Below are 13,424 nucleotides of genomic sequence, written 5' to 3' on the forward strand. Positions count from 1 at the left end.
TTTAAATTATACGCAAATGATTACTTCTTCAAGATTTTCAGCTCTCCACATGATTTAAATATATAATTTATACGGCATATGAAATTCAGATGTGTTTGGGAGGGAAGAACAGATGTTCATGTGCATGACACACTTAGCAATGTTTCTTTGAAGTCTGCAAACCGTCTGGTTTCAGAAGGAAGACCAATATAGCTTGCTCTTATATTTTTATTATTATTATTATTATTATTAATAAGCTAACATAGTGCAAATCAGACTTTTTCCATAACACACCTCTGAAAACAGTCATTTCTTGAACAAATAGGTATTTTAAAAAACAAAAGCAATAAAGCTCAGTAATGAGCACTACGACTACTCACTTCAACATACTCAGCTCACTTGACTTATTTCTTTCCTACTTTGATGCCCAAGTTAGTGGAAAGCAAGCAGGTCTGCCACTGAAACCCAAGGCTATTTATCCAGAGGCATTTATTGAAGACATCTGGGGGCAGAGTCTTGCTGAAATAATCCTAGTGGATTAGAATTTAGTATGTTGTCAGCAAGCAGAAGAAAAGGCAAAATAAGTCTCACCACCTCCAGAAAGAAAAAGAAGTAATAATTCTTTGAGCTCAGTGGTAATATTAATATGAACAATCTTCTGACAGTATTAATCTCTTTATTTTGGGGGGTGGGGATAGGAAGATTTCTTTTGCCTTTTCTTCTGCTTCCTAACAATTTGCCTTTCTGTGATCTAGGATTCTGTACTCTAAGGGATGCTATTTAGTAGAAGCAGCACAAATGAAGAGATGTGCAACATGTAACCATTGGGGATGAGGGGAAGTTCTTCCTGAATACATGGATTCTGAAAAGAATGAGGATGCTTCATTTTTGCTTGTGGCACACTTAATTGCAGTATAGATTTTAAAGCTAGAATTCAGCTAACCATTGTGAGGGTGAAGATTCAAAAAATAAGCCAGTTTACTTCTCTTGCTATGCTGCCGAACAAATTAAAGGCATGTATATGAGCTGTAAAGCGCATGTAAATACACTGCTCTACACTGCAAAGAAACAGCAATTTCCTTAATTTTCATGTCATTGATTTTTTGATACATTTTTAGACTACAAATATCTGGCATCCTAAAGGATGTCTAACTTCTGGCTTAGACATTCTACTTCACTTGCTGCATAAGGAACAGGTACTAAAATGCTGAGAATCAGTACTCAGCGCTGATCTCTAATTCTGTGTGGCACAGTTCCTGTCTAGCTTTTCTTTCCTGCCTATATCTTGATTTTTCCCTGAGTTAGCAGCTCATTTTAGTCAAGGGTATGTCTGTCTCTCACTGTGGAGAGATCTGCAGAATGCCTAGCCACTTCTTGGATTTCTCTTTGCTTCTATTCTGCTGAGCAGACTTTATTCTGTAGCCTGCATTTACTTGATTCCTGACAATTGATTTCCAAAATATCTTGCTGCTTGAACAGAACTGTGACAAACTTTAATCTTCCTGAAGGATCAAACTGCCCTGTTACAACATTTACAATCCCTGATGTCATCTCCCTGCACTTTGTACTGTTAGGTTGCATCCCATTTCCATTAGTTCCATCTTTTTATAAGAATATAGTGCTCCTTTTCTGTACCGATGATGCTGATTCTGTGTCACCAGTGAGCTTGATTAGTGTAGTTCTATGTTCTGCATCAACAGCAGCCATGTTAGTTCTTAAGGCACTCTATTAATAGTATCTCTCCAAATCAATAGTTTCTTTTTCACTACAAATTACTCTCATCTTTTCCGTTTACCAGATGTTACTGTCTGCCATAGTTTCCTGCCCTACTGCCCCCTTTTCTTGAATTAGATTCCAGTTTGGCTGTGGTATTTTTCATTTACATACTCACTCTTTGCTCAATTCCTTCACCTTCCTTATCTCAAAATGGTTTGCTTAATTTCTTACTGTCCTATTTATTTACCTAATTAAAGGCATTTTGTTAACCCACTGAAGTGTTAAAATGGGAAATAGAAGACTTAAGAAAAATAATCTATCTTAAAAACCCAGTGAGCCAATTCTAAAAACAAAACAAAACAAAAAACACAATACACTGCAATAATTATAATGACCAGAATATCAAGAAATAGAAAATAACACCAAAACCTAATTAAGCTGTTTTTGTAATTGGGATCATAGCTACACAGACTCATAGCCACTGTGCCTACGTTACTTCCAGTCCACACATTTCTTCAATTTAGCTTCCATCTGCTTCCAAATGAGTTTGGTTTTTTTTTTTTTTTCAGACTCTAAACTCATAATGTTTGAGAGGTTATAGATACACAATATTCACTTCTTAAGGCTCTGGTCAATGCAGCAAATAAAGGTGACTATGTAGTACTGTCCGTATCTGCTAAAAATACTAAAAATACTTATCTACACATTTTTCTAAATAAGGTTTTAGACATTCTCTAAGAAAACTGAAAGGCTATAGATTAATAGAACTATTTTCTCCCTCTTTTATATAATTACAAATTTGTGAACTGCATACTTTGGGTAAGAAAGACATTGATCTCAGTATTTCACTGCCAAACTTCTATTACAATTAGTGACCAACTCTATCCCTAATGTTTCCATCAACAAGTAGCAATTAACAGTATTCGCAAGAACAGAATTTTCACAGTACATATTACTGTAAAATTTACACAGAAAACAGGACATTTAAGACACTTATGGGTTGATGAGAACTTTAGGATGATAAAAGCAGTGGTGCCTTATTATAAAAACAAGCAAATAAAAAAGTTATTGATTTAGTAAGTTACCAAAAGGAGTACACCAATCTACATGCATTCAGATAAACTTCAATCATATCAACAATCCGAAATATACTAATTAGGGGTGACTTGGGTAGTTACTATTTCTTGCCCATACTCACACTCTCTGAAGACATAGCTGGAAAAATCCTGCGCCGAGAAGAGAAGAGATCTACTACATTTCTTACCTCTTCTTTAGGTATCCTGGGACTGTTTTTCTTCTGTTTTTGTTTTGTAATGGGGCAAACACACTTCATGGACTTGCCCTTTGCAGTATTTCTGATTATTCCTCTTTGAGTATAAAAAAGGAAAAAAGTCCTTCCTATTCTCTCTGGTTTCCGTTAATACCTATGGTGCTAACAAAATCTAATATATGTGAAAAAAGGTACTCTTTGGCACTAAGTAAAAAGACTTAAGACTTCATGAGAAAAATCAAATGAAAAATCAAGTGAAATGAAAAGTCAAAGGTAAGTCCTTTTCCTTATAGTGAAGAATAGAGTAACAATCAAACATACAGGTTTTCCTGGCCATCTGATGACATAAGAGCTAAAAGTATGCATTTTCGTGCCAAAGTTACTGGAAAGCTCAGAGGAAGTACCAAGCTATTTAAAATGTGTAGTTTAACCACAAAGGAAATGATATAACCTAATCTGATTAGCTTAGATTAGAACTGATCTAATATCACACTAAAGTTATATTATAGTCTAACAGACAACTCTAGCTTATAAAATGTTTCTAATCCAAAAAAGGGTCAAAGACATTCAGCAAGATGCTTACATGCTATACGCTGACATACTCAATATTTTTTAAAGGCAACAAAAAGATACCCTTCAGTAACATATCAGACTCTGTTTGACCTTATGACAAGCAATCTCTTTTTTGTTCATAAGGTTGTCTGAAGGCTGGAGATTATTTACAACACTGGAAAAGGAAAGCTGAAAATTATGATGGCCAAGGAAAGAAAAGTGAATGAGGTCATCCAAACTGGCTGGCAGCAGCTTTCCACATCAGAACAACAAGAATAGTTGGGCTTACACTGTACAAAACCACGTATTAAAACAAGCCACAGCAATTAAGCAATTGATTTTAATAACAAAAGAATGCTAAGTCTGCTGTGGCTATCTGCAAGAATCTCAGAGGTGAAAAAGACGGTTTTCCATTTGGGAAAGAAGGACTGAAGAATGCAGTGTGTGTTACATGGCTGAGTGGACAGACAGCAAGATACTCATACAGGCTTTAATAACCTTTCCCAAACCATAACATTTTGCACAGTTGCAAGTAAATTCCTAAAGCAAGCAGTACATAGACCATTCTGATACAGAGAATGATGCAGATCACTCTTTCTAAGTTTAATTGATGTAAAGAGCAGGGAAAAAGGCCCTTCACACAGGTCACCCAGTAGAAGAGAAAGCACACAGCTGCGTATGTGATACTACAGAAAACAGTTCCAATAGTTCAATGATATGGACTTAAAAACAAGAGTGGCTGTTCCAGTGCCAGTGCACCTTCTTAAGATCAACTGAGATAATCCTATATATTATCCCAAGGATAATATATAAAGTAGTATATAAAAAGAAATATATAAAGAAGCATTACAGCAAAACAAAGCCATGACAGAGAACAGGAGGGATTCAGAAAGCAGCAAGGATGACATATAGATTCATAAACTCATTTAATACTGAAAAAGTAGGCATGCTGTTTACCTAATGTATGCAGACAGACTCTAAATAAATATTCAGAGAATGGCAAAAAAAGCAAATTGGTCAGCTAGACCCATGATACATTCAAGGAAATTGGCACAGACTCATTCAAATGAATTTAGATTGATGGCTGAAATGTGAAAGGGAGTCAAGATATGCAGATATGGTTGAAAGAAGGGATTTGATGTTACCATTTATACTTATAGTTGTTTATAGGTTTCATTTCATGCAAGGCAGACATTTGATTATATAAAGTAAGTACTGAAGACAAATGCTGGAATTTATGCTTACACAAACATGGAGAAATGTAAAAGAAAGTAATATGTGGGATAATAGTAAGAATATAAGCATGTATTTCAGAGGAGGAGAGAATAGGTAAGAGCAGTCTGGTACCCCTCATATAAGAATACAACATTGGTAAGAACATGGGACTGGCCTCATCAGCAATTACTCCCAAGGTGGTCTTCCTTTAATGCTCACATGGATATTCCTGCAGGATTACCAAAAATAAAAAGCAGCAGGGTGCACATCAGTAGAAGTATCATGTGATAGTGATAGGCTCTAAGGAATGATTCCAACTTCCTGTATTGTTTAAAAGAAAAGGCAAAAGAACAGTAACAGTGGAATGCTGTGTACAGAAAGTATATATTGGAGTCAGATGCATCACAAGAGACTGTATCTATCTGAGGCTGAGGCTGAAAGCACTAGAATTCTAATTCCTTACATGAAAAATACTTAGAAGGTGTTTTATTTCAAGGCAATCTCAAAATGCATATATTGCTGACATTTTCTGAATTGGAATCCATTCGGATTGCTCCAATTAATGGACAGAGTGCACAGAATAGGAGTGAAACTGCTTCTAACTAGCAGGGTAGTAACTGAACTCAGTCGTTTAAATGTTTTGATTTCTTTCCACTTATCCTTTAAGTGCAATAACATTGATCATTAGAGTTGATGCCTAAATATGCATGCAGAGATTTGTTCATTTAACCCACAGGAGAACTTCTAAGCCTTGTTGTGATATATTTATTTTGGAATGTATAGAGGCCTGTTATAGATTTGGAAGAATGACCATGTGAACTTCACAGCTGAAGGAGGGAGAAATTAAGAGCTAACACAAAGACTGGGGAAGAACCTAAAACTCTCCTGGACAGATTACTATTATTTGATTTGTGATGCTTTAACGCAAAGTCTGGGAGAGGAGCTGCCACCTGATTCAGGTGACAGTATACACTTTTGCTTTCACATCTTTTTGTTAGTCCAGCAAAATCAGCTCTTCTATCCTATTCCACAGATGCTTTATAAACCATTGCTTAGGTCTCTGAGATGCAAGATTTTATGATTGAAAATACTACTTTTTGTACCCTGTACTTTATAAAACTCTGTTACAGTCAATATGAGTTTCTATATGACAATGGTATGTAGCATACTCACAAGAATTGTGAGATATCTCATTATTTTTTATAAAAAGGTGTTAACTGACAATATCAAAACTTAGGAATATGGAATATAGGAGTATTCTCTTATAGAGCTATGGAGTGAAATGTAATACCTTAAAAACTAATTCAAGTAAAGCCAAGCTTAACCTCTGAACTATCTGCTGATGGTAACCGAACTCCCAAGATAAAATGGATTATGGAAACATATTTTATGGAGCTATGTTTACTATACTTTTTACTTTGTCATTGGTAATCACCAAGCATGCCATTAACCTCAAGGGAAGATGACCGGCATACATATATATATCTTTTATGATAAAAACTAAAGATTTTCATAATGCAAAGAATTCTTGCACAGCCAATGCTCCAGAGCAAAATATTAGGTCCAGCTAACTAACCCAGTGCTTCCCTTTTTAGATTACAAACCTTAATTTATCTGTTCCAGCTTTGTACCTCGAGATGTGAGCCATCGACAGAGGAACTGATAAGGTGTCTAGCCAGCGCTTCTCGTATTTTGGTTCATTAGCTATGGGTGAAGAAGGTGATGATGGAGCCTGTACAAAACAAATGAGAATCAGTAAGCACAGTCTATCAGACACTATAGTGCATAAATCAAGAATATGCATTTCTGGCTGTGCTTGTGTTGGAAGTGAATAATATATAGCAATAGAACTATTCAAGAAACTCAGGATCTAGTAGAAAAATGTTAAAAAGTATTTGTGTAAAAAAGAACACTGGACATCTTGATACTATACTTGTGATTTGATTTCAGTATTTCAGTAATTTTAATTTTAGTATATATATGTAAAGACTACAGTAGTCATGCAGAATACTGGTTTCTTATTTACGCATTGTGACTTTTATCCATAGCATTATTTAATAACAGATTGCAAATCCTGAGTTTCATATTATCACTAACCATATACGGACTGATGAATTTAAAAATTTTATCTTTGAAGTTTTCCTCCAAGTATTTCTTCTAGTAAAGATTGCTGGCATTATTTAAGCAGTAAAAGATGTCCAGATCTCAGAACAGTGAAAATAAATATGTACCTGTATGACCTACTTAGTTCATGTTATGAGAACAAACAAAATAATATAACATTAAATTAAATGTGTGCAAATGCCATTGCAAATGAAGTTAGGGGAGTTAGACTGGACATACTGTCATTGATAAAAGGGTCTAGCCAAACCTAAAGTAGAGATTATATGGAGATTGTTCAGCCTCCTAATATATATTGCCTCTTATGTATCACACCTAATTATTTAATTAGTTCCTGAAGGCACCACAGAATGAAACATGATTAAAAGAAAGTATTTTTTAGATTGTTAAAGGTGTAACAGAACCACTAACACTAATATATATATGCAGTGGTATATATATGTATATATATGTAGTTTGTTCTTTATGACATAATGTCCAGAGGTTTACACCATTTGTAAAAACAGAGGTTTACACCAGTGAAAGTACAGAAATATGCCCAAATTTAGAAGGAAATGGTGGCAATTGGTTTTGGTTGCAATTCAATTGATTTGAAAATTGTGTTTACAGGCAAAAATCAATTAAATTAGAAACAGCTGAGTAACTGCTGGAATTCATTGTTCAGAATACCACTCAGGATTTATGATCATGATTATGTACTGCAAAATGGGAATTATTAAATGGGAACAATAGAACAGCAAGGAGCTTCTTACAGAGTGCATAAAAATGATAACTTGGAAAGTTTTCATTGGTACTTTTATCTCCTCACTATCATGACATCTGAGCATTGCACTCTTTTATAAAGATAGGAATACTATTTACAGAGAAGCAGCTGAGACAGATTCACAGACACAGCTATTAAGGTCAAAACTAGGCATCTATGTTCTCTAACTCTGAACCAAAATTACTTATCCCAGGTTGTAAAGAGAATTTTCTAGTACAGAATGTAGTTGAAAGCTGGCTATTTTAAAAAAAGGTCACAAATATGCACTGAGTAGTACGTACAAAAGCAGATAAACTGCAGGATGACCTGGCTTCAGCTCTGTTAAGCCCTGGTGTTCAAAGGCTATAAAATTTAACTCAAAATAAAGCATATTCTGAGAATTGTTTTATTTCTAGTTCTTTTTCTTGCTCATAAGGTTTTAGGGTTAACATTTTTTCCTAAAGCTCTTATAGTCAGCAAGGGCTGATCTTTCTATTTATTTCTTTAAATAAATCAGAATAGTGAGTTTCATATTCTAACAGGACCACTGAGAATTAGTGACTGAGGAACGCATTCTAGTAAATGAAAAATTCGTAATGAAACTGCCAGAATTGGTAATACTAAAATATCTCCTAGGCTTCAAACTGTTTGGGGAAAAGAATTTCATTTAGAGTATTTGCAAAGTACCTAGGAAAATCCAGCTTTCATCTGATTGAGATCTCCTGGTGTTGTTGCAGTATGAATATTTAATAATAAAGTTCATAGACTAATTCTAGTCCGTACAATTAGCCTCAAAAGGCTAAGGTGTCTCCAGAGCTTTGTATAAATTTTATAAGATCATAGTGAAGAATCTGTTGCATATTTTTGAATTCTGTACAAATGATTTTGTGACATAACCTCATGCAATCCGAAGTTGAAAATGATCAACGTAATTTAAAGTGCCTATCTGGAAACTGAAATGTCTAAGCATAAACCTGAAGGTAGTTTATTACAGTCAAACATAAATGCTTGAATACAATCACTGAATTTATATCCAGGAATCAGAAAGTAAAGAAGTACCACAATTTCTGAAGCATCCTCACCTATTTTTCCATTCCCCTCCACTCTCTAGATATGGATCATATCTAGATAATCTAAACTTAAAAGCCTGTCTGTAATGACAAGGAATAGGGAAAGGATACAAAGGGGTCAAGCTGGTGACATTCTCGAATGTCTACTTCGTACTAAAACATATTCTACTACCCAGTTTATGTTGGAGCACAGAGTAGAGACTGACCCCTCCTTCTTAAGAGAAAAAGAGGGCATACACATGGCCATAGGCCACCACGCAAAAAGTAAACTCTGTCATAGGACCAACACTTCATTTTGTTCAGCTTGTCCTGTAACCTATTACACTTCAATTTGACACTCATCCTTTGATTTTATCCCTTCAAAATTAGTGAACACATGGATAAACATAACAAACTGGGGAAGAATCAAGTCAACACAACTTTTGCAAACAGAGGTCACGTCTCACAAATCTTTCAGAGTTGTCCAAAGCAGTCAACTAATATGAGAGAACCACTTGGTAAGGCACACTTGGATTTCCAAAAATCATTTGTCCCACACAAAGATTCTTAGCTAATTTGCTATGAAATAAGGCAAGATAAATACAGATAAATAATTACCTAAAATATAGCAAAATATAGCAAACAAAACACAGCAATTAATAACCATTTTTCACTGTGGAGGGGCATTATCAGGCTCCCACAGACAACTGTGGCCCAACCTATGCATATTGATGAATGAACTGGACAAGGTGGTGAATGCTGGACTGACCAAGTTTACTAAGCATACCAAGTAATGAAGAACAATAAAAAGAAAATCAAAATGAAAATAAAGAATCTCATGATATTTAATGTTTCTCCAGTCAAGAGATAAAATGACAGACAAAATTATTGTAAACAAATACTTGAGAAAAGACAACATTAACTTTCCATATGCTGTGGTAGGATATGAACAGCTGATTACTGCTCAGCAAAAAGATCTTGCTCTTGTGGGAAAAACAAATGTTGAAAGGCATGGAATGGCTTCCATGAAAATGAGTAAGTAAACAAAGATTCATTAGACTAGAAAAGAAACTGCTGAGGGGGGTGTATGGCAAAGATTTATAAAGCCACAAAAAATGCAAAGAAAGTGACTAGGAAAAAATAGTTCACTGAGTCTTTTAATATAAGAAGCAGAGATATCAAATAGAGGTAAAATGCAACAGGGTAAAAACAAAAAAAGGATGTATGTCTCCACATAACATAGAGTGAGGCTGTGAAACTTTCATCCACAAAGTTGTAGGTGCTAAAAGTTTATATGTGATCAAGAAATACAAATATATGGAATCAAAATCCAAATAGGGCTGCTAAACGCAAAGATACAAACTCCGGCTCAGGAAGTCCCTATGCCAGAAATCACTGGAGGTGTAGAGAATATACCATAGAAATAACGTTATATATTTCCTCTGGTCTTGTATTTTGTCAAGAGCATGTTTTGAGGACAAAGTCCAGTGTGCCGAGCTGGCTGCCCTTCAAGCCTTCTGTCTACTAAACAGCTGCTGCTCATGTTGCAACTCTCCACATCACCCTTCCAAAGCACTAAAAAAAATAGCTGTTTAGGGATCACCTCTGCAATCACATCTTTTATCCTCTGGTCCATTTCACACCTTTGACTTTCTGCTGAGACCACCAACAATGCTGCCAATTAATGCCATTTTGTTTGTAACACCTGTCCATTAGGAAATGGATTGAGCAGAAAAATCTCATTTTTGACAGAACACTGAACAAGAATCAGTTTGTAATGACACATAATCACTACCCACCTGGGACAGATGTGAGCTGCTGACCTGGAGGAGGGAACGATTCTGTATCCCATTAGCAATCACTGACCTATGAAGGACAATTTAGATGAGAGCTTTGTTGGTTTTTTAAACATATTCTATAACAACTCATTATGGGTCAACCAAGAAGTCTTTCCATAAATAGAATAAAACATCCTCTGTTAAGTGGGAGCCTTAATTAGATATGTGTCTATAATCAACCTTCCACTATCAGAACATAGGAAGGGAGAAAATAGGATTGCAGCTGGCTGTGGCTGTCAACTTTTCATCTTATTGTGATATACGATTTGCAGAGAGTGGGCAATCAGTTGTTTTACCTTGCTTTTTTTAAACTGCCACTGATTCTAAATCTCTACAGGGGAAATATCATGTTATTGGAAGAAAGTATTTCTGAATCTTCCCTAGTAATTTAATTTGCAGTTTCTCTTACGGCTGCCCCTTGAAACGGTGATTTTCTAGGTTGACACAGCTCTTTCTTTAAACACAGGCTTCAGACAGGTTGAAGCTGAGTTAAGCCAGTTTTGGGAGCAGAAAATACTCAGGGTCATGCTACTCAGCGTGCTTAAGCTTGCACTTAAATATGCTCTTCACTTCATACTGCAAATATAATCTGTTTTGCAGGAAGGCAGGTCTTGCAAAGTCTTTATAGTGGATGAAGATGAAGGAATACACCTGGAATAGCAAGGTATCTATTGCAAGCATTGTCATAGCACAACTGGGCAAAAAAACAGAGGCAACAATTATTGGTAGGGTTTATTCTTAGAAGACTAAACTGACTAGCATCAAGTATTTGTTCCCTTTAAAGAAGCTATCTTTCTTTCTTTACTACCATGATGCCTTGCTCTGCTGTCACCACCTTTAAGAAAGAAAGTGAGAGCAGAACCTTTTTTTTACCAGTATCTGAGCTTTCAATGGTCTCTTGCAGTGTATGACAGTAAAGATGATAGGACAAGTCAAGGATTCAAGGCTTTCTCATTCCAAGCAATGCAATCTTACTTCTGGTGGCAAATTTTAATTGAAAAAAGGTTCTAGGAACCTCACTTCCACTTTCTGGAATGCTTCCATTTCCAGATATTCCTGATAACTGAATGCCCATCAACCTCCTGTTTTGATAGGCTCTGGCAAACGAGATATTTGAAGCAATTTCTGCTGCTGTTGCAGAATCCTACTGGAAGGATGTGGGCAAGAAATAGCTAGGAAGATGTGATTCTTTTGGGGGTACTCTGAGTTCCTTATCACTTCTTCTCAACCTGCTAATGTGTTTGGCTGGTACTGGTTTGTTCCTCCTATCAATGATGTTTCTCCACTGAGGATGGTAAAGGCATAAACCGATTTCCCAAAATGTGCCTTTTGGATATACCCAGCATTTACTACTCAGTAAATATTTGAATGGAATACAAAACAAAACATTAGCAATGAAAGCAATGTTCAAAAATAAAATTACAGGTTTAAAAATTTAATAAGTTGGGTTTAAAAATTTATCATGTGTAAGAAGATTTGTTTTACATACAAAGTGAATTCAGCGGGCACAGCTAAACTAGTAAGGAAAATAGTGTCAGTGCCTGTTCTTTGGCACTGAAACCAACTAGCATTGTCTGGCCATATGTATTTCTCTTAACCTCCAAAACAGGGTGGCTGGCCCATGTTAACTTCTGATCCAGGCCTGGTAGTTGTTTCAGAAAGAAATATTTGGTTTGGGCCAAGCTATGCCAAGTATCCTCTGATATTTTAACAATATTGCTGATCAAATTCCTGTGCCAAAGAATATTTGCTGACACCATGCTATTATGGACAATCAGAACACTCTAGTATGGTCCAGAAGTTCCAGGCAGCTGTGAAAGAGACAGAGATCTCTACCAATACTGGCATATCACCATTGGGTAGGACCTACCCCAAATGAAGAAACAAGCAGTCCTTGTCTCATTCTTAAGTGCCAATTAGTCAATACCCTTGCCTAAGCCCATGCCAAATCCTATATTATTGTTCATTACCCATGAAATGGGGAAGCAACCAGACAAAAGTGTTGAGAACTGTAGGCAGGTATTTCCCTGTTGTGACATCTTGTGCCTTTGCTAGCCCACTGCATGAGGTAGTGTAGGGAAGGAAGAACTCTGAAAAATAATCAGGGGAGGCAAATGTTATTCATGAGGATGTACTTACAAGAAATATTACAGTAAGAACACCGGTTAATGGGAAGAGACAATATGATTGCATTCAAAAGGAAAACACCACAGTACTAAAACTGCCAATGCAGCAGCTAGTCTGATTGAATGCTTGGAGGTAGGGGACTATATGCCTGAGTCTTCTGGGATGCCAGGAAAGGCCAAGATACTTCAGTTATGCATGTATACACTTCAATCTTGCAAGCAGTGTGAGTTGGGATGTACTTTATTGCTTAGTATAATTGTTAATTAGCGTGTTATACGTGTCACTGATGCTTCATGACTGGAATTCCCCTTTGTGCACAGGCTTCTGAAATTTCTTCCCAACATTGGGTGCTTTGTCCCACTTCTGCTCATCTCTATAATGTCAGTGTGTACCCCTAAAGCAATCTATTTTCCATGAGACTTTAGTTTCTTCCCAATCACCACTAAAATGAGTACTTGTATCAAGTCCAAAGATCATCTTGTTCATTCTAAATACCACTTTTTAGTGCTACAATAAAAAGATTTTAAAAAAGCCAAACCAAAAAACTAAAAGCAGAGACTGTGTTCTTGAACCTGCCCCTTAATACCTTATCACTGTGGCAGGCACCAGTGAAAGAATCCAGTGTCTCTACCTTTACCACCAGCGTCCTTGTAGTAGTCCTTTGGATCACACACTACAATTCATAATCTTGATTTAGCTGTTTACAAATGACATCTTCATCTCCCAGGACGTGAACAGGAAGAAGTATGTTCAAACTATGCTGGAGGATGACTTTTCAGAAGCCTCCTCTTGAAGCAGATCACTGAATATGATCA

The 13,424-nt window shown here is 36.1% G+C and overlaps 1 protein-coding gene across 1 annotated transcript in view; it reads right to left on the reverse strand.

Annotated features, from left to right (window-relative positions):
* Nucleotides 1-13,424, reverse strand: part of LOC135323593 (gamma-2-syntrophin-like) — a 164,638-nt gene that overhangs the window by 46,074 nt on the left and 105,140 nt on the right. The window contains exons 7-8 of the mRNA XM_064497218.1: nucleotides 10,444-10,510; nucleotides 6,337-6,464 (exon numbers count right to left, since the gene is read on the reverse strand). Of these exons, the coding sequence (XP_064353288.1) occupies nucleotides 6,337-6,464; nucleotides 10,444-10,510 (195 nt within the window). The remainder of the gene's footprint in view (nucleotides 1-6,336; nucleotides 6,465-10,443; nucleotides 10,511-13,424) is intronic.

This window comes from Dromaius novaehollandiae, chromosome 25 (assembly GCF_036370855.1).
Source record: "Dromaius novaehollandiae isolate bDroNov1 chromosome 25, bDroNov1.hap1, whole genome shotgun sequence".
Classification (NCBI taxonomy): domain Eukaryota; kingdom Metazoa; phylum Chordata; class Aves; order Casuariiformes; family Dromaiidae; genus Dromaius; species Dromaius novaehollandiae.